The sequence below is a fragment of the Excalfactoria chinensis genome, chromosome 3 (assembly GCF_039878825.1).
Source record: "Excalfactoria chinensis isolate bCotChi1 chromosome 3, bCotChi1.hap2, whole genome shotgun sequence".
Taxonomy (NCBI): Eukaryota; Metazoa; Chordata; class Aves; order Galliformes; family Phasianidae; genus Excalfactoria; species Excalfactoria chinensis.
This window is the reverse complement of record NC_092827.1, coordinates 68,164,940-68,187,300: the sequence shown is the minus strand read 5'-3', so window position 1 is coordinate 68,187,300 and position 22,361 is coordinate 68,164,940. Positions and strand designations below refer to the sequence as shown.

General features: G+C 35.5%; 1 protein-coding gene across 5 annotated transcripts in view; it reads left to right on the top strand.

Moving 5' to 3' along the window:
- The window catches only part of SIPA1L2 (signal induced proliferation associated 1 like 2), a 129,029-nt gene extending 107,377 nt beyond the window's left edge, over positions 1–21,652 (top strand). For 2 of the 5 annotated variants that reach the window (XM_072330959.1, XM_072330961.1), the window contains exons 18-23: positions 2,033–2,252; positions 8,093–8,224; positions 14,863–14,916; positions 15,870–15,993; positions 18,637–18,718; positions 19,553–21,652. In XM_072330959.1, the coding sequence (XP_072187060.1) occupies positions 2,033–2,252; positions 8,093–8,224; positions 14,863–14,916; positions 15,870–15,993; positions 18,637–18,718; positions 19,553–19,699 (759 nt within the window). In that variant the 3' untranslated portion in view covers positions 19,700–21,652. The remainder of the gene's footprint in view (positions 1–2,032; positions 2,253–8,092; positions 8,225–14,862; positions 14,917–15,869; positions 15,994–18,636; positions 18,719–19,552) is intronic. The other 3 variants (XM_072330963.1, XM_072330962.1, XM_072330964.1) reach the window with 3 other exon arrangements.
- The last annotated feature ends 709 nt before the right edge of the window (positions 21,653–22,361 follow it).

The window sequence follows — 22,361 nt, the reverse complement described above, 5'->3', positions numbered from 1 at the left end:
GAAACACATGGGAATCCTCTAAGTGCAGAGTTTGAAATTCAGATTATATGTATTTTTAAAGTGCAATATGTTAAGTATGTTAAGTACATTAAGTATGTGATTGAATTCTTATGAATTATATCCTAGAGGTCTTTATGAATTACGATTAGTGCAAAAATTGGCTTTCTGTGATGATTTCAAGAGCTGCGAATGTTTCTGGCTGCCTACATAAAAAGTGAGGTGGTATGACCATTCTGAGTTGTATGGCTACTGTCCCCTTCTCCTCCCAAGGCAACTAAGTAAGAGAGACCACGGGCCCTGGTTTGCAAGGGGCCTCCATCCACAGGAATTAGCAGTATCCAGTCATTGATAATGTCCTCACAGATAGTAGTTATCTTGCCATAGCTTGGTCAGTTGCCTTTGATAGCAAAGCAGAAAGTAATTTTTGTGAGTATGTAAAATTCTACAGAATTGAGTCATGTCTTTGGTTTTGTTTTATCACACCTTCTTCAAAGGTCAGGGAATAGTGAACTCTCTAGAATGTGTAGTTTAATATTTGTCACGCTCTTAAACTCTATAAAGCTTTAACAATCAAAGTTTAACGTATCTGAAGAGCTACTGGCCAGTCTTTTTATATAAAAATGCAAAGTGATGTTGGGAGACTTCAGAAACACACAAGAGTTGTAGCAGAATGCTTGCTGAGAGTCTCAAGTATGTCAAAGAGGACTGGAGATTCTTTTAATTTACAGATGCTTTTAATTTTTCAGTCTTTTGCTCAGTGTGGTCCCTATTAGGACTCAGCAGCTTTTACTATTCTTCAACCACTGTTTAACCATGTGTTCATATACTTAAGGATGTCGTCTATGTCTTGCATCCATTTAGGACTGCTGCTCATGACTGTTGATACCACTATCTGGTATCTCTGATCACTGCCCCTCTTTCTCCCCCCCTGCTGGTATTATGATGCTTTCCTAGATTAGAATCTGAGTATCTGCCTTAAACTTTTTTGGGACGTAGCTAAACATTCTAACAATTAAGTATTTTCTGTATTGTCCTCAATATAGATGCTTTCCTGAACTAAAGATATGAAGTATATTGAACTGTTCTACAAAGACTGTTCTTTGTGGCATGACTGAGCGTTTCTCTCTATTCTTTTTAGAAGCGTTCATCAGTGAGTGAATTTTGTTCAGAAATATAACAACGTAGATATTTTTAACTCTATGCTAGATTCACTGTTTTGAAGAGTTACTGGTCCTAAGCATATTTTCTTCATTGAGAGTATGCTCCTTGTACTTAGTTAAATGGAAAATAGGGCTAGATGTTAAACTGTTATAAGCAAAACAAATCAGTTAAAATAATTAGGACAATAACTGACCTTTGTAGCTGTGAGAAATAACAGGTTTTTCAGTGCTGAAGAGTGACTTATGAAGTGAAATGGCCCAGTTTTACATGGCAATAACATCTTGTTTTACTGTAGATGTTTGGGTTGTGGTTAAATAACTTTTTGAAATACGTAACAGTTTCCACTAAACTCTATTATCCCACTTACTGAGCCTGTTTCATGATATTTGGAGAAATGCAGTCTCTAAAATTACTCTTGCTGTTCAATGAATTATATTGCACCCTATATCAGTTCAGAATGTTTAATATTAGAGCATTTCAAATTAAAATCAAAGAGTTATATGCACAGTCTTCAATAAATGTTACCAAGAGCTGGTAGCCTTAGATACATGTATTGCTGGAAAAAAAAGATTGCTGTCATAATGCTATGGAGATTTCACTTAACATTTAGAGTTAATAAAGCTGCACAGAATCTGATTAATTCATGGAAATTTGTTCCAAAATATCAAGAGGAGGAAGTATGAAAATCCAATTCGACTTTATGAGCCCTCAGTAGGGCTGATGTGATGGAACAAATCTGTGATCTATATTAGCTCACCAATTTCAGAATGCCTGCCCAGAAAAATACTCTCAGCTTGATGATGGGATCTACTGGTGGAAATTGTTTTAACCGGTAATGTATAATCTTTTATCTCCATATTTTGATGTTTAGTTTTCATTTTATGGAAACCTTTCTCCACGGAGGACACTTTATCGTACCCTCTCAGATGAAAGTATATGTAGCAATCGAAGAGGATCTTCATATGCCAGCTCTCGAAGTTCAATGCTAGACCAGGCTCTTCCAAATGATATCTTATTCAGCACTACTCCACCATATCATAGCACGTTGCCTCCCAGAATGAGCCTGACACCTGGAATGGGAAATCTGAGAAGTAAGTGATTGTTACTGTTGTTTCTGAGTTCAGAATATATATTAGAATTTATTATGAAATGTCACATCAGTCTTCTGCGTATCCTAGTGAAAACATATTTGGTCATCAGTACATGCTTATTCTTACCTTGGGGATCAGTTCAGGTTTATTATGTTCAGAGATGGTGTTCACTTCCTATGAAATTTTCAGATGATCAGTGATAGTTAACAATCAATTGTCTGAAGATATTTCTGGTTATAATTTTATTTTCTAGTAGTGGCCCAATCAAGCCAAGCTGGCCTGTTTTGTTTCTGTGTGTGTGTATATTCAAATTAATGCTACATTCATGGTGTAAAACATGAATGCTTATATACCACAGCCCAAACCTGCATACACAGATACATATATGTAGGCCACATAATTATATACTTAGCAAGGGTAATTTGATTATTTTTCAATGCTGCTCAATTATTTTACTCTGGCTACAGGGGACATGAAATCTGGAAATGAAGAAGTACTTTTACTTAACTGTGTTAATACAGTATTACAATTGACTACTACTTAGGAAAATAGTAGAACTGTAAACTCTGAAGTTGGTAGTTCAGGAGCTGTGGGTGGATTTCATGACTGCTTGTAGACCCATATCCAGAGAGAATATGGACAAATGACTGAAGTAATAATGACGGGCCTCTGTCATTTATCATGTCCTTATGGCACTGGCAGTTACTTACTTTCAAAATGAAATTATATGAAAAAATACTTTCCTGTAACACTGAGGTGCATAACACTGAGCTTCATGTTAAACTGTTATGATAAACTTCTAAACTCCTGCTTCAGCTGGAAATGCAAGCTTAATGTACTTTTAGCCAAACTTGAAAATATTCCTCTTCCATCAGCATGAAACTCTTTAGCATAAATTCAGAATAGGAAGATCTTTTACTTTTACTGGAGCTCCATTTTCTTTCCTTTGAGACTAATTCATGAAATTTTGTAGCGTGTTAAGGACTTTAAAATGGCTTCCTGATTGCATTTGGTTTTTCTTACACGTTCTAGACTTGTGCTTGTAGAGCTATTTGTTAGAAAGATTCATATGCAGAGTGATCAAACCTTCATCATGCTGGAGGCTCCAGCATTCTGAAGGTTGGTACATGGCACCTAATGGTGCATGTTCAGGCTTTATACTGCTCTTCCAGCAGTGGAATTTTAGTGTTCTTTGTATTGGTGCTATCTTACATTATTTCCTCCTCTTGGTGCTTCTTAGATACAGACACTTGCATAGTGGTGAAAAAAACATGAAATTAAGATCTTGTCAGTCAGTGTGAAGCCAATTGTTAATAGCCAAGATAGTGTTATTTTCATACACAGCCCCTATTTTCTGCTTCTGGTTTTTTATTATAAAAGTGCATTTCAATGCCAGTGATAAAAGATCTGTTATGATAACTGCCTTAAGGAAGCTATAATTGTTCTGTAATTGCCACCTGAAAACAAACACATAATGACTTGCCCACCATTATTCTCAAAATACTGCTAATCAATATCTGGTTATAAGAAACTAATTTTGACTCTTGTTAGGGAGGATTTTGTAATTAGCACATATCACGTCTTTCCATTCTACTGCATTTATAGTAATAGTTTGAGGCTGTAGTTTCAGATACCTGCACTCCTAGCTGTGATAGTACTGTCTTTCATAAAATGCATCCATTTGTGATCTTAAAACATTTAAATTTTACTGATATTTAATGTTAGCAGAAATCAGTAGAAATAGTGTAGTCTTGACCAAAATTCATTTTTAGCTACGCTCTTGCATGTTATTACCCAGCATGCATATTGTGGCAGCACCAAGTCTCGTGAGACCCCTCTAGCAAGGAACTGACTGTGATTAATAGGGAAGCAAAGCAGCAGCAAAAACAGAGCATAATGGGCAACCTGAAGGGTTTCAGATTACTAGAAAATCAGAATTATCAGACAAAAAGACTGTGCAAATATGGAAACAGGAACTTAAACTGTGTGATGTTCACTGTGGGAAGGAGATGAGAAAATGAAGCTGTAGGACTTTTTTATCATTTTATCACTGGAGGAAGTGAACTGAAAAAAAATATTGCTTTCAGTAGAGCTTGAAATGAGTACTATGGATTGCACACAGTACACAACTGCAGAAAGATTTGTTTTATCTTAGTTTTTAACTTAAACCAGAAAGCAGAACTTTTGTAGCTGAGAACTCTGTAATTTTACCTTGGGGACACTGAAGATTCTTTGAGACAGTGCTTTTCGTGTTGAGTGATTCTCGCATACCATGCACAGTTGCAGGTACAAATGTATCCCTGTCTTGCCAATTCATTGCAGCTGAACTAGCAGTGAAGAAATGAAAACAATGAGAACTACAGATACAGAACTAGCGTACAAACATAACTGAGAATAATCCAGGAAGACATACAGAGGCAGTCAGAGACCGTGGTCCACTCCTGTAATGAAAAAAAAGAGGGAAAGAAAAATGCTGTGCTTTGGGAAAAAGTGCAGGATAATTTCACTGATAAGGGCTTTCAGGAAGGGAACATTCTGGAATAAGACACTAGCAAATTCTGAATGTTTGCTTTTATGTTGTAGGAAACGACTGTGAGAAGTTCAGCATGCAAGTAGTTATTGGGGCACGTGCCCACTGTTCTCACAGTAACATAAACATAGTCTCATGATAAAGTCTACTAGTAGGCTGGCATGTTTGAAGGGAGGATTTGATCATCCCTAGGCAATGATGCAGTGGGGGGAGAGGCTTGGCAGGTAATTGCTGGTTGCAGGAAATAAGAACTGGAAGCAGACACTGGGATTTATGTCCGCATATGTCTTGCTATGTTCCTTCACTTGCGGCAGCTTTTGAGTATAATCTTCTTATTAAATGATGCGTAATTTTATGAACACAGTAAGTACATAGCAGATATTCTTCCATTGCCTACAATTTCTACTTAAAAACAGCAGTTCCAACTGAAGCAAGATACTTATCTTCTAAGTAGAAAAGATTAAGCCAAATGAATCTTTTTTCTTTCTCTTTCTTGTTACTCTTCGAGTAACTAGTAACACAGGAGGGTGTGGGACTGACAGCAGTCAATTTTAGGAGATCTCTATTGGAAACAGAGTTTAATAAATAATTCTGGTGAAAATAGGAACTCTTGAAAATGCTTTTACTGTAATGTAACAATAATAAAAAAATAAAGAAAATTTGTACGTACAGGAAATAAATGGCATGACTCAAAGGAACAGAAACCAGGTGATCAATGATTTTGTGCTAAATTGGAGTACAACAAATAAAGTAATCTTTAAAACTGAAACATAACACGTGCATTATTTCCTCAAGGAAATAAAGCTATAAGCCTGTATTGGTTCAAAACCAAACTAGTGGGCAATGAAGAGAATGACTTTTGAGATTACGCATACTTTCTGGGACATGCAGAGGTGCACATGTTCCAGTGTATCTTGTCACCTTTGCACAAGTCAAAAAGGAAAACAGCAAGCAGCCTGCATGCTGCTGATGCTGCATTAGTACAATGGAAATGTGTAGGCAAGGGGAAGGTTAAAGAAACAAGGTAGCAATGCAAATGCACTACAACAGAAATAACTCTTCCTAGCTAGTGTTCTTGAATAGTATTCTCTGAAATTCAGGCTCACAAAAAGGCCTATGTCTTTAGAGCTTCTTTTTTAATTCCAAACACCCCCTTGCATAATTCGTGTATTGGAAACAAATTATTCTGCAGTGGCTCACTGATGCCTGTTCAGTTATCCTGCTTATAATAACAGCCATCAACATGAGCTCTTTTGTTTCCAGAGCTATCAGTGTTCATATCTGCTACTCCAGGAGGCTTTCAGCAGTTAAGCTACTCTGTCAGGGACCAAATAGAATCCACCCTAAGGTGAACTGAGGTTCTCACAAAGACAACGTGTAATGAAGTTTGACTGCTGGTGAATATATCACTCCTAGACTTTAATTTGGATAGCCAGCAGAACATACCGAGAACAGGCATCTTTCTGACAGGTTTCACAACCAGCCTCTGTAGGCTGATTGTATAAAAGCAATGGCTGCCCCTTAGGGCCTGCCTGCTGGTCTAGAACCAAAATCTGGCTTGCCAGTCTTCAAATAAGGCTTTCTGTCTGTTTTCCCCAACAGTGATATATAAAACGCTTCTACTAGCATGAATGTGGTTCTTACAATTCCCAAATCATATACAACAGTTTAGACCATACTCTACTGTTGAGCTTACAAAACATTTTTACCCCAAGATAACCTTGGATAAGATTTTGTGTGTGTTTATAAGAAATTGAAAATATAATATTAGTACAGATGTATGAGTAGTTACATTTCATATAGCATCCACTTTGGCATACCAAAAATGGTTATTAAGGAATACATTTCTACAGAGAATTGTCTATTCTCTTCCACTTGTAGTGGAACACTACTTTCATGTAAGTTGTAGAACAAGATAAATTCCACAGTAAATAGGATTTCTACCTCAGAGGCGTTGAATTTGATTCTCAGGACTTCCAATTCTTGACAGAGAATTGCCAAAACTCCTTTGCTTATATGTTCAGATTTAAAAACAAATAACAAAAGCCCCAATTTTTTTACAAAGCACTAATTTTATATGCCATAATCATTGCTCTGTGCAGTAGAATGTTCTGTAACAGGCTACTGCTTTGGGATTTTTAGGTCAGAAATCTTTAATTCAAATAAACTTCAGTATTCTCTGTTATAGTTCTGGACAATGACAACATGCCACTTTATTACACAAGAATAGATCTTCCGTGCGTGTGTGTGCATTTTTTCCTTCAGTGATTTTTATGTATGGTGCTGTGCTGGAAAAAAACATCACTTATAAATATTGTAGTCTGAAGCACTAGGATAGTTAGATGGAAAAGTCCTCTACTTCTGAAATATTTAATGAAAAAATAGGCATTTTGAAAAGCAAATATCATTTTTCTTTTGACTGTACTGTTTAATAAAGTTGATTGCATCAATGGCTTTAGATGAAATTTGGTTTAAAATAATCTATTTGTGTTTAATGCAGTTTTAAAAGCATCTTTGTGTCTATTCCACAATATTCATTCACAGTGAAGATTGCTATAGGAAGATAAGGGAAATGTTAAACTATTTAAGATAGTTATGAAAATCAACATCTCTTCTACTATGATATGTTTGCAGTATCTTTCTAAAAGACTGCATAACTGTATAAACTAACATTATAGATCAACTGAAATGCATACACTGATCTTCAGTATATGGCATTTTACACCTTAATCTGCAGCTCAAGGATCAACATGCAAATTTTGCATTCTCAGATACACAGATTTTAAGTTAATAAGATAATATTTTCAGTGTGAAAGTGAGTCATGGATACAGGTTAGAACTTACAAATGTAATAGCAGTACATGATTGTTCTGAAATTGCTTCAAGAACTAAAAGGTTTAAGTTTCAGAATGAAACCTTGTGTGTAAATATTTCATATGTTGATTCACAGCCTTCTTTAAAACATGCCTTTGTTCACCTAGCAACTTTTCTGCTCAGTGCCCAAGTTTAATATTGTATGCTTTAAGAATCAATGCTGCCTACTCACAGAATTCGCAGGAAAGTGCAAAGAGCACATAATGTGTGGAGGGGCACAAAAACCTCTAGAAACCCTTCCCAGCTCATTCTTCTTGAGTTAACTGTTGTGTGTCCACCCTTACTGAGTATGAAAAAAGAAACAACAGAAAAAAGAAAAATGAAGAAAGCAGTCATTAATTTTATATATATATATATTTACAGTTCATTATAACAGGTTCAAAATTAATTGTACTTCATTGTTATAGGAAGACTAATTATTGTGTTTATTGTTTAGATGAATTCTGGTTCTCAGATGGGTCCTTATCTGATAAAGCCAAATTCAATGATCCTGGCCTGATGCCCCTGCCAGACACTGCCACAGGGCTAGACTGGTCCCACCTGGTAGATGCTGCACGAGCGTTTGAAGGTAACAGGAAAAGTTAAATAAAGATCACTGTTCACTACACAAAAATTTTTTGGGGAAAAAGAATATATATTTATATATATATATATATATATATACAAATGAATACATTTTGAATTAACAAAAATCCAGTGTTTGCCTCCAAAGACCTTTTGTTCTTTTAGCCGTATTCCTTCTCAGTGCTGATGATTGTCACTGAAAAGTAGGAGTATTCTCTAAAATACTCTCAGTGTCTGTCTAAAATACCATTTGTCTCTTACGGACCACAGTGCTGTCTGTAATCTATTGGACAAATCAGGTGCTTTGAAGGAGAGATTCAAAGCACCTAAGTTAGATGCTTTAAAATGAGACTGGGAGTAGCAGTTTCTCTGGATTTCTTGTGTTGTCTTCAAAAACTTTGTGTACATAGTCCAAGTGATGTTGCGTCCCTTTTGGTTTTCATAAACCATTGAAAGCATGTAGCAGAATTTGAGGTGCGGGATATAAACTAAGTTTGCATTACTAAATTGTAAGACTGGATTAACAAAGAAAAACCTCATTCTCCTCTCTGGTAGCTAAGCATACACTTAATGTATAAACACAGAAAGGTGGATGTATGTTTGAGTCTAACCATCTATCCATTTGTACATTTGTATTTCTTGGTTTCCTGTAAGTGTTTTGGTTGGGTCACAAGACTATCCTAGAACACGAAACATTTTTTATCTGGTATTATTCTCACTAGAAAATGTGTGAATCAGAAATATTAGAGTAATGATGATGTATAGGTCTCGTATTTATGAGTTGAATGGGTTAAGTTACTAATGAGCTGTTGTTGTGTTTAGTTGGTTTTTGGTTTTTGTTGTTGTGTTTTTTTTTTCAACTAAAAGCAACCGTGATAATAAGATCTCAGGTACTGATTCCTTCCCTGAGTATGAAGTGATTAAATTTCAAAAGCTCTTCAGAAATACTTACTTTACTAATTTAGTTGGAATAATTAAAATTTCAGAAAACAAAACAAACAGTATTAAAAAAAAAAGTGGAGATCAACAATGATGATTAGCATCCAAAAGAACTGTATTGTTTGTTTTAAATACACTCATTACTCTTCACTACTGCTTACACATCTGTTGTAGCTCTCTGAAAGTATTGTAACGCTGGGAATCTGACAAGTGGCCCCATACATTTGGATGTTTGCACAGGAAACATCGTACTATTTGTTATTGGTAAATAACTGAAACAGCAGTAAATTATATATTTGATAACTTGGTGCTTGAAGAATATTTTGAAATGCTAATACAAATACAGAATTTGAGTTCAGCTATCTAAAAGGTTTTGCTCCTATACTGGTTGATTTCTTTGAAAACTGGAATCAATTTTCATTACCTTTACTGTTTAATGTTTCCATTTAAGAGATAAATGTAGAACAAACACAACTATATACAGTGCCTGTTCTACGGAGGGCAAATATTGCTGGATTTTATTTACAAATATCTTAGTATCTGTGTAGATTAAGGTGAAGAACTGCAAGATGGAAACTTTTTTAACCTGATTTTTTAGAAGAACTTGAGGGAGATATATATATAATAATATATATACATATATTTGTGTGTGTGTGTGTGAAGGAATGCAATTCTTCACGTTTAGAACTCTGCAGTAGATATATCCACATCTGTGCAAGCAGATTTGTAGTATATTTTGACTTTACTCATAATACTGCAACTTAAACGTATTGACAGGGAGAATTTTTGAGCTCTTGTTCATCTTCCTCTATTCTATGTCCTGCAGTTGGAAAATCACTTTTAAAAAGAATAACTGATAGGGATATCATTAAAAAAAAATCATTGGGAAGGAAGGAGTTGGATATGAATTAGCAGATGTTTTTTCCCCATGTGTTTTAATGTTGATAATGGAGGTGCTGCTTCATCTTAACATTTAAAAATAACTTGCAACTACTGTTCTGCATTCTATCAATATGAAAAAGAGAGAGTGGGTAATTCTAAAAATCATAAACTGATGAATATAAAACTCTTTTGATCTTTTCATTAAATGGGATGGAAATAAGGTCACATTTTAAATAGGACAGATCAAAGAAGATCAACGGAAAAGGATTAAAGATGGGAAATTGATGTTAGAGTTGATTTCTAGTTTGGCTTTATCAAACTGATGTTTAAAAGTTATGTTCCTTTCTAGACACAAGTCTTCATTTGAGTTTGTTTGTTTTTTTTAATTTGTACAATGTCTTTTCTTAGTGTTCTTTGATTAGAATTACCAAACTGATAGCAAGGTTATGGTATTTCCCCTATGATTTTTCTAGACGGTGTGCTAAGAACTTACATTCTTCTCTTTTCAAAATCCATACAACCGGTGGGCCCCGGTATCCTTTATCTGTCTGTATGTAAATGCAGTTATATTTTGCTTAATGATATGCATATTGCGTAGCCTTTTGAGGTACTTATACTGTTGGGATTATTTGGATAAATAATTATATCCAGTAGCGACATTGTTCCTATCGTTGTCTCAAAGTTTTTTCCACCTAACTGAACAGTTGAGGAGGTTGATGTTAGCCTTTACCCTGCTGATGCCTTGATCTCATGCAGAACAGCAGTTTCTGAACTATAGTCTAACAAGGGTGGATTAAATGGTTGAGAAAAAGAGTAGGAGGAAGTCGTAACTTGTTAACTTAAAATTATCATGATAGGCCTTTTTTTATATATGGTTTGTGAGAATTTCATTTCTGATACTTTTGCTTGGCAAGAAGTTTTGTGAGAAGCTGAATATTTACTTCAAATTTTGCAGGAAAATCCAGTTTTACATGATTTCCATAGTGCAGTGAAGAGCTGTGCAGGGTTTACCTCCACAAACTCCGGAATCTGCATCTGTAAGAAGCTTTGTTGGAGCTGTTTGTGTTGAGGATTAATATCTAGAAATTGGAGTTCAGTGCAACATTGGTTAAGTATTTGCACTACCTTCCCCTGCAGGCCATAGATTTGACTCTGATATTTCTCCAGAGATTATTTTTAGCATTCATGCAGTCAGTTGCAAGGGGTATAACTTAATTCCTCTTATATATAGATTCACTATTTCCAGTTCCCATATATTACTTTGGTAGAAGCTATAGAGAGACAGGATGACAGCTGACATGTTGGAAGTTCATTGTTGCTTTATCTTTGTATCTGTACTTTTGTATCTGCACCTGAAACAAACCGTAAGAAAAATAGATAGGACTGCATGTGACTGTGTAGCAAAAGAGAGGAAAAGAAGCAAAGAGAAGTAGAACAACTTTTTGAGGATATTTACAGTATAAAGTTGAAAGATGAACAAGAAGAAGGAGAACAAAGACATCTAAAAAGAAAAGAAAAATGAGAGAATGTGGGTTTTGTTTTGTTTTGCTTTTTAAATTCTCTTTCTGTATTATCCTTTTGATAGATCACCAAGTAAGGGAAAATGGCAGGTTTTCAATACGTGTTATGTGGCTGATATTTCATTTTGTAATTTTTAGAGAACTTGTGGAATAAAATGTCAAGTCTCTCAAGGTGTCTATATATTCTACTGCCATTATAGTAGAGGGTTGGCCCAAACATAAACATTATTACTATGAATAGATCTTTGTTCTATTTTTGTTTGTTTAAACTTATTGTGTTCTGCTTTGGAAAGGTTTGTGTTTTATAAATAATATTTTGGGAGCTAACAACCTAGAAGTCATTCCTGTGATGTCTTTAATTTAGTTAATTTAAATAGGTGGTTTAAGCTTCTGATTATTTTCCAGGTTATTTTTGTGATCATCTACTAGCCATGCCAATCAGAATGTAGTGTTTCTTAATGCCAACTTATCTTTGCAGAAACATCTGTTCTACTATAATTAATATAATTTTAATATTTCCATTTAAAATCTTTTTGGCTCAGTGCAAATAATGCTACACACAACATAATGAGAAAGAAGTGAAGCATTCAACAAGAGAAAATTATTCAAATCAAATTAGTAAGTTAAACTGTTAGATTGATAAAAACTGAAAATATTCAGCTGTGATTTGGTCATTTCTAATGCATGCATGTGTGGCTCTGTTTTGCTTCCATGCAAATCTCAATGTATGTTTGAAGGCAGCTTTTGCCTTATAATGAAATGGCTGTTTCATGCTCCGTGCTTATTTTAGCCTTTCTGCTCTCCATTAAGCAAAAGTTGTTTTGAGATTGTTAAACTTTTGTACAAATGCTGATACATTGTAAAATCATAGCGTGGTTTGAACTGGAAAGTGCCTCAAAGATGATGTAGTTCCAACCTTCTACCAGTTCAGGCTGCCCAGGGCCCCATCCAACCCTGCCTTGAGTGCAGGGATGGGGCACCCACATCTTCTTTCTGCAGCCTGTGCCAGTGCCTCATCACCCTCACAGTACAAAGTTTCTTCCTAATGTCTGACCTAAATCTCTCCTCTTCTAGTTTAAAGCCATTTCCCCTTACACTATTACCTTACTACCTGATAAACAGTCTTACCCATATTTCCTGTGGGCCCTGGATAGGTACTGGAAGGCTACTGTGAAGTCTCTTCGGAGCTTTCTCTTCTTCAGACTGAACAACCCCAACTCTCTCAGCCTGTCATTGCATTATCTTCTCAGTTTGTTTATGCACCTGGGTCCTTGCATGATTTGGCAAGAATGTCCCAGCTGAAAACTAAAGTTCTGAGATTTTAGCATTTAGAGGTGTCCTCATAATTTTGAGGAAGCAGTATCTACAGTATAACAGGCAGAAATATGCTCAATTGTTCTGTGAAAAGCTAAGCATCAAGAAAGGTGGCATTGATTTCATTTTTTGTGAGTACAGTCAAGCCAGTTCAGTTGGGAATAAATAAAAACAAAACCTGTAGGAAAATGTTGGTCTCTGAAACACAAGTTCAATTTTAACCACAGTTCAGATTCAGAAGGCATCCTGATTTAAATAGTAACTTGGTGAAACTATTGTGAAGCATGAATGCTTTCAGAGAGATCTATGAGGCTTGATGGTGGAGTTATGGAAAATAAAAATTCCATCCTTAAAAGTACTTGAAAATTATTCAAAGGCAAAATATTTTAGTACTCATGGATCTTGTTGATGTAACAGTTTATTGTGTTGCTAACATGTTCAGAGAATGATTTTGACACTAACCAGGCTTTTGAAAATTGTCTATTTTGAAGAGGAACACAGGTGTTTTTGTAGTATGCTATATAACTGGAGACTTCTGGTTATTGATGGCCGTGTAGAGACTTTGTTCCTCATCTGAGAAATGGGAGAAGATGTTTTCATATTTTATGAACATAGGAATGTTTCAGAAATATTTTTTAAGTTATGCTATGTAAATAGAGAAGGGTTAATAATTTACTTCCTATTCTAAGTGTTACTATTTTTAATGGCATGCATTTGAAATTCAGTATGGAATATACAAAGAAGAAAAAGTCAATCCACAAGTTATACTAAATTGCAAGCACCTGTTTGGTTTTCCTTTTGTTTTGTTTTGTTTGCATTTTCATTTTGTTATGTGTTGAAATGTTATGAAGATATTTTAAAATACTGGGTTTAAAACTTTCATCATGTGATTTCATTAACAGCTGCATGCATGCATCTACTTTTACATCTGCTTTTACCCAACAAGAGAAAGCTACTTTAAAACACTGTTAGAGAGAACTGACAAAACATGTTCTCAACTGACAAAATATGATGAATGAGTAGCCATTCTCTTTAATTAAACTTACTTGGCAGTGTAATAAAAACACGGGCTTTTATCTTACAGATAGTATGGCCTCTGAGATGCGATCTCACGCATCACATATTAGTGACCATAGAAAAAATAGCAATAGCATAGGATAACATCTGTTGCTGACTTTGTTTTCTTCTGTCAAGAGATAATGAAAATGTAAACAGTATAAAAGTGAAACTGATAATTAGGTATGTACTTCAAACTTCTGACCCAATCCATTGTCAGTCTGACTGTTTATACAGCTTTGTTTCTGGCCTACATACTGCTTTTGAGTTGGGAAATTACTTTTGGTTTATCTGAACTTATTAAATCTATCTAACATAGTATGTTTCAAATTGATTTAGTGTTTAAAATTATATTCTTACCTTATTTTCAACTCATGTGAAAACATCATGTTGAAATTTGCTGAGGTCCATCACAAGTTAGAAATGAAGATAAAATCAGAATAAATGAGCTGTGGTCTTAAAAACCAGATAAAAATATGATATCCAATTTCTGTTCTTCATATATGAATGAATTGTTAATACTTGCTATTCTGAAAAGGAAAAAAAAAAAAAAAAAAAAAAGGCTTTTAAATGATTTCCTATTTTTATTTGAGAGGAGTTTTAAAACAAGTTTTTCATCCTATTTAAAGTGTTCTGACCTGTTTTTGCTGTTTGGGTGCTTGGAGTTTGGAGGACTGTCTTTTTTGTGTGTTGTGCCAAATTGCCATGCTGTGTATCACAACATTGGTTATTACTATTAGAGACACTGGGCCTGACATCGCATGCTTTACTCTAATGTTGGTGTACAAAAATGATTTGGTAAGGCTGGCAGTGAGAGCCAGCTTGAGTTGCAATGGGAGTATCCCATTATCTGAACTTTACTTAAGGGCCACAGCTACTTTAGTGGAGATGGACTGTCTTGTTTATAGGAACATTCTAAATCTTATTCCAGGTTTTGACTCAGATGAAGAACTTGGGCCGTTCTGTCATCATACGCCGTTTCTAGGTGATGATCTGGGATTGATGACTTTATATTTTGTAAACTTTCTTTAATATTTCCTATGTTTGCACGTTTGCATGATAATGCAAGCTTTGGGTCTGCGGGGTGGTAGAGCAAGGGGAGAAAAGGCAAGGCAGGCATGTTGTCACCAGAATTTAAACAAACCTAAGGACTTGGATTTTGTTTGACGGAAATAAGTTAAATGAATCTCCACAGAATATGGATTGTATTTTTATAGAAGGCAAATTAAATCTTAATGAATGCATAATTTACTCCCATTCTGTGCAATTATGATCTGCATGGCATAGTTCTATTAAGTGATAACTGAGTTATTTTGGCAACCACACTGTATATCCATAGGTAAAACCTGTGCTTGTTAGATTACACTCTAGTGCAATCCAATGTAGGTAATTGTGTGCCTTTGTAACATATATAACAAAAAAAACCCTTCAACTGATAAAAACTAGTATGAATTTGTTGTTTCTTTCCAGTCTGCAGATTACCAGAAAATGCTTGAGACGATATTAAACAGTGCAAAAAAGTACAAAATGGGCAGTAGAGATTTCTGAGGAATCCAAGGGCTCTAAGTCCATGGAAAATACAAACTTTTTCATTGAATTCATATTGACACTGGTTGTGGCCCTGAGTTCTCAAGTGGTTTTCTGTGGATTTCATCAAGACCAATTCAATGATCATATCAACCTTAACTGGTCCAAACAGATCTGAGGTGCAAAAAATTTGCTTTGAGGTTGCCTTTGGATGCAGATGTGGGGAAGCCAACTAATTAGAATGCACTTTACATCTGCTGACTATCTTCAAAGCTGTGATGTAGAAACCTACATCCTTTTGATGAACTGGGCAAGAACAATGGCTGTAGTATAGCCTTTTATTTTATGTATATATATATATATATGTGCATATCCAGCTTTAAACATAACTTTACGTTACTTTTTTTACAGATCAGAGAGTAGCATCTTTTTGTACCTTGGATGATATGCAGCACGCTCAGGGTTTGGAAGGAGCACAAGAATTACCTTTGGATGAGAGTCCCACAGATGGAAAAGATTTTCTTGAGGCTGCTGGGTATGTCAAAACTACAGCACATTTCTTAAAACAAAACAAAGCAAAAAAAAAAAAGAGTAGCTTTTTTTCTCCTAATGTTGTTTGTTACATATCCTTTTCCTTAAGTGCTGTAAAGGAGAAGGGAACATGGAGGGAGATGGAAAGAAAGAACTGGAAGAAATGAATAATTTGTGCATCTAAAAAGTTAAGAAGGAAAATCAGAGCTGACTCCTATTGTCATGGAGTGGGTGTCATGTCATGGAGTGGGTGTCAGCTCTGCCCATGGCAGTTGGTTTGGATCTAGTGGATAGCTAAGATCCTTTCCTACCCAAAGCATTCTATGATCCTGCGATTCAATGTGGAAAAAAGAAACCAGAGGAATATAGGAAGCAGAGCACCGCTGCTCTGAAAATATGCAAGTTTCAAAATCGAATGTACTACTTTATTATTAAATAAGCAAATAAGCAAATAAATAAATAGAGAAAAAAGGGTAGGAGATATACTTGGATATTTGCTTCAAGGTCAGTGTTTTGGAACAAATCCTGTAATTATTCTGATATTACCTACCTTTTGGCTATGAGCGGTTTAGCATTTTGTTGAAACTATTTGAAAATTAATACATTATAAGACCTGAGGAAGAAAATAAGACGTTGGATGGAATTATCTCAGTCCAGTTTATGAAAGCTGAGAATGTTTCCTTACTGCTCTTCAGCTGACAGATTTTAACCAAAGGGGACTGACAAGCTCTTTAACTTCAAAAGTCTTCTCAGTGGCACTGCCTTGCATAATAGTTGCCATAAAGAATTAAAATCCTAGCAGTTCCTTACAGTCCTCATTTAGATCGTTAATTTACTGAACAAGGACTCCTCCTCTGAGTCTCAATCTACCAAAGCAATCTGTGTTTAACGCACACAGTTCTGCTTGTGTGAACACTGCCTTTGTCTTCACAGTTGTATTTTTGCCATGTATGTTACTGTTAAAATAACAGATAAACAATAAATAAATAAATAAAAACAAAGCAAAAAAAAAAACCCTCTCAGAACTATCAGTGAAAATGGCTCTTAGGGTTTTCCTTCAAAACATGTGATGTCTAATTGTCTACTTGAATGTCTCATTACTTCATAGCAGAGCTGTTGCCTTGACAAATCACACCTTCACGTTACTTTTGATAAATGTTGTTTCTTGGGATTGACCTCAAAGCAGTTTCATCTAGGAAATTCGTAACATAGGCAGGGAAAATTCTCTCATTAGAATAATACAGGTGGACGTAGAGTTTAACCAGTTAACCTGAACTGATCTATTCCACCTCAAAGCCTCGATTTTTCTCTGTGCTCCTCGTTTGCAATAGTAGTTTGTGTTGCATTCATATCTGTTTTTCATCTGGACTGCTAAAAGGAGCTCAGCTCAGTAGGATGCGAGACTCTTATCTGCAGCAAACATTTCAGATCTAGGAGCAAGTGTTCCTACTTATTTTTTGCAACTGTTCACGTTCAAGGAAAAATTGCTACTTTTTTTTCATCTGTGGGGAGAGAAATAAATCAGAACCTGCAACTGGGGGCTGCAGGAAACTTGCATGCCAAAACTGCCCGAATTCTTCACCCTCAGTGATCTGAATGTAATCCTGTCTTCTCTGTTGTGGGGAGCAGATTCTGTCCGTTAGCTCATGTTAGAAGGGAAGCCCATCTTTGATCAGTTTTACTCTTCAGTTGCAGGAATGGAGGAACAGTAAATGAAGGGATAAAAAGGGGTTTAGTCTTCTTGCTTGTTAGAATGTCACATTTAAATTTGAACACATTTTAAACAAATTAACCTACCTGATTAAATACATTTATTTCCATTACTTTTAAGTTCGCATCCTTCACCAGCTAGTGATCAGTAAGGACTGAAGAAAGATTTTTAACTGTTCATCTTTAAGCACAGGAAAATGACTGATTTTTGCACTTGCTTGAAGCAACTGATACAGCTCCGCAAAAACAAAATTGCTCTCTCTTCAGATTTTTTTTTTCTAGACAATAATTCACGTTATGGCTAATTTCATCTCTAACATATATGAAACTCTCCCAGTGTTCAGTGTCATACAGGAAACAGGAGCTATTCTCAATATTTTCCCCCAGTCACGCATTTGATTAACCTGTAGCAATATTTCATATGTTCTGACCTTTAAACAAAATATTTGTCTCCACGAAGCTGTAGGTTTATCTTTTGCTGGAAATGACACAACTGCAGACCAGACAAAAGAATTCAAACAGCTCATTTAATTTGCAAAAATTACTGCTGCAGCTTGCTTCAGATTAGTACAGTCCTTATCTGAAAGTAGCTTGTTAACAAACGTGCTCAGCGTACCATTTACCAGCAAGTTTGACTTGCAGTGGGAAGGTATATGCAAATAATAACCGAAACATTCCTCCTTAAAATCATTTTAATTTGTGAGAGACTCGCATGAGAAGCGGTGTCATATTTCAAATAGCATACCAATGGGTTTGTGTTCTGATAATAAGTAGTCTTCCACTGCTGCTGCCTTTATCTTGGTTTCCCCAACTGTCCCTAAAACAAATTGATTCCTCTGCTGTCACTAGAAGTCTTATTTTGCAGAAGCGGGAGGAGAAAACAGGGGTTGAAATGTTTTTAAGTAACCCAGAGTGAAGGTTGTGGTTGTCTTTACAGGGAGCACGCTCCAACTACTCTGACTGGAAAAGTTAACCAGCTGGAAGTGATCCTCCGGCAACTACAAACTGACCTGAGAAAGGTAAGAGTTTGCTATTGTATTATTGCTCCCTAATTTTAATAGCTAGATTTTTGTGTGGAGTTCACCTAGGGCTTGAAAAAAGTAAGTTAAAATAGGTAACATAATGACGATTATGAATAATAGGACCTAGTGATAAATGAAGGAGTGGCTGCACCAACAAGTTGAAACAAGGCTAACTAGTTTGCAGGTCACTGACCCCTGCAGAAGAAATTATCCTACATACTGACATACTTTAGAATAAATAATGTACTTTATCCCTGTCCTGTGATGTTTCAGATTTAACAAAGGACAGGGCTACTGCTAAGCAGGTGGCACTCTAGATTTGTCACCCTTCTTGCCTCTTGTGTGCTTCAGTCATATAACAGTGACGTGATTTATCTCAATTGCTGTAATTCCTGAGCTGGGAACAATGCCAAGAACTGGTGGAAAAGAGTCTGCTTTTGGTCAGAAAATAATTATTATGTGGAAGATTTTGAACGTAGATAATTTTCTTCCTTCCTGGGCTTTCACATATCATGTATAATACTCAGAATCTTCTTATTTTTTTTACTCCTCGAATTTTTGTTGAATTGAGTGAATTTCTATGAGTTTGAAGTTGAAGTAGTGTCTAGCTTTCTTTTTAGCTTGCATCATTTTATCTCAGAACAACTTAGCAAGGAGGAGTGAGACTCTTGAAACACATTCTGGGAATCAACTTACAGTTAGTGGTTGTCAGAATGGATTAGGGTGCTCAACAGAATATAGTTGAATGGTTTGCACAGAAATATTAACAGTAACAATAGGTGCTTGAATCTTGACTGCTTACTTTCTTCAACTTGTATCTTTCTTAACCAGGAAAAACAGGACAAAGCAGTTCTTCAAGCAGAGGTGCAGCATCTGAGGCAAGATAACATGAGGCTTCAAGAGGAGTCTCAAACAGCAGCTGCTCAACTGAGGAAATTTACAGAATGGTTCTTCAATACGATAGACAAAAAATCCTAATGGCCAAACCCCTAGAAAATACTTACTTGGAACAGCTGTTATGTAGCAGCTGTATTTTTTTGAATTAACGGGGTAATAATTTCACTGTGTTCACAATCCATTGTAGGTGTTTCTGCTACATTCTCAATCCAGTTTTATTCATTTGAAAAGGAGAGAGACCTGTGGTAACCTGTCTTTAAACTCGTATGAAGAAAGCAGAGAATAGCAGATATTTGTTTGTGTGAAGATGAATGTAAAAAAAATTCCTAGTGTCATTTTAGACATTTTTAGAGGATGCGCTGACTAGGGCTTGCCTGAAGAGGAATATTTGGGATTTTAGTTCCTGCATTTCAGGTGCACTGGTGGAGATGTTAAAGCAATTTACATTAGCTTGGGCTTCAGTATTGTAAGATAAAAAGAATAACCAGACGTATACTTTAATGTTTAAAAGGTGCTCTATTTTTTTGTATGTACAGTAGTTTTATTTCCACAGTCCACATCATCATAGCAATAAGAATGGAGGTATAGTGAATAGTCAAAAAGCTGTGTTTATAAAATGTTAGCACTGATGTGTTTAACACTAGTTTGGATGCAGATACATTAGAGATTATTTATTTGCAGGAACAAATGGTGCCTGAATATAAACAGTGTTCTGATTTTCTAAAGATACACATGCCTTGTAAATGGCTCACTGGGGTTAGCCCACTCCCAACTTCTCTTACTTTTGTATAGTTGATGTTCAGCTAAACAGTTATACTGCTTAACCATTGGAATCATATATGGTGTGAGCCAGCCAATCAATTGTACAATGCCAAATTTGTTTATCTTTGTACAGAAGCTTTGATCAAGTGTCTTGTATTTAACACCTTTATTTAAGCTTATTTAACCTTAAATTGTTGATTTTATAAAGTTTGTTTTATCTGCACTATGGTGAGGTCAGTTGGTTGCAAGTTGTAATATTTTTAGCTTGCCAAGACTGTACTGAGGAGTTCTAGAAAATTCTAACAATTGGATGCTGCTAGTACACAACTGATTTGTTTGTATGCTTTAACATTTTTAACTGTTTAATTTGAAATGAACATACATCCTGCTTTTTTAATAAATGTTCAAAATCTAAACCTGAAAAAAAATTATCTTGTATCACCTACAACTACTGTCATCACTAATAGTTCAGGTTTCTTTTCAGCTCAGTCTAGGTTCTCAATCTGGAATCAGTCCAAGTTCCCATAGCTCTAACAATCCCTTATTACTGATGAGGGATTGTCACTATTATCAGAGTTGATTTATTTGGTGGATCCTATCCTATAACTGAGGAGGTAGCTTCATAGGTCAAGGAGTAAAAGTTATTTTGACTGTTTATAGGCATTCATTAGTGACCAATGACAGAAACTGCTTTTCACATAAATATGTTCTAAAGAAAAAAACAAAAATTGAAAAGATATCTAGCTTTCCTGTATTATTTTATGCTTATCAAAGCAGCAAATAACTTCCATCTTCCTCTTGTGTCTGCAATTGAAGATTTGATTGCAGTGTTAGCATGTGAGATGTGAAAGTAGGTTGATGATAGCTTGCACTACTTTGTTCCTCTCCTTTTGTAACAGTTTTGTGTGTGATATTGAGCTATATGTACTAAGTCTGCTCCAAAAAAGTAGAAGTTTACAAAATGAAATGAAGCTGATAAGAACCCTTAAAGTTATCCTTCTGAAAGAAAAAGAAATCATTCAAGATCATGCTTGTATCCCGTTTACATTTCAGTGGCTGAGTGCATTCAGGCAGACCTACAGAAAATTGTAGAATTGTTAAAATATATATGCAATTGATGCAAATAAAATTCTGTATCCATTGTTAGCTTATATTGGCTAAGAAATGTTTCATAAGACAAATGTATATTCCTGCTCTAATGATTGTTCTGATTAACTGGTCTTAGGAAGAGTTACATGGGCAGTAAACTAACGCTTTGATATCTTTATATTCAAATGAAAAAGTCTATTTTGTCTTTGTATTTTTCATCAAAAACTCTGACTCTTACATACCAAAGAATATTCATTAAGCTATATCAACATAGAGTAATTAAACATGGCAGTCGCGTGTTACACTAGATTCTAATTTAAACACCTTACAAGAGTCATTAGCAAATCCATCTGGCTGGAGACCTTGCCAAAATAGCAGTGCTGAACAGCTCCTGCAATTTGTCTGTGAACATGTTTCCGTGAGGACTGGTTCGCCCTCTTTGAAAAGCCGTGTTAATGGAAGTGAGCTGGAGAATAAGCTTTGTCTGAAGGAATGCTGTTAGGTTTGTGTGAGATTTTATAGTCCAACATTAATTTCAGTGTTCATCTCTGTCTCTCAATTATTGAAAACAGGCATTATTTTAATTAGCTGTGCAGAAGGGATTTTCCGTAGTTATTTTTCTCCTTTTCCCACCAATTAAAAATGTTTTGTTTCTGACAGTGGCAGAAAACCTTTCCTACAAATCTCTTACTGCCTTTGCTGACCACTTCCTCACAAAAGTAGTTTTGTCAGAGGTGTGTTCTTCTTCCTCAAGTGTCTTTCACTGTAGGAAGATGTTTTGATGACATGTGAATACAATATCTATTAGGGATCATAATACAGATTTGGCAAAGGCAAAGAGTATTTAACTGGACATTTCAGTTATATGATTTTTTTAAGAATAATACTCTGA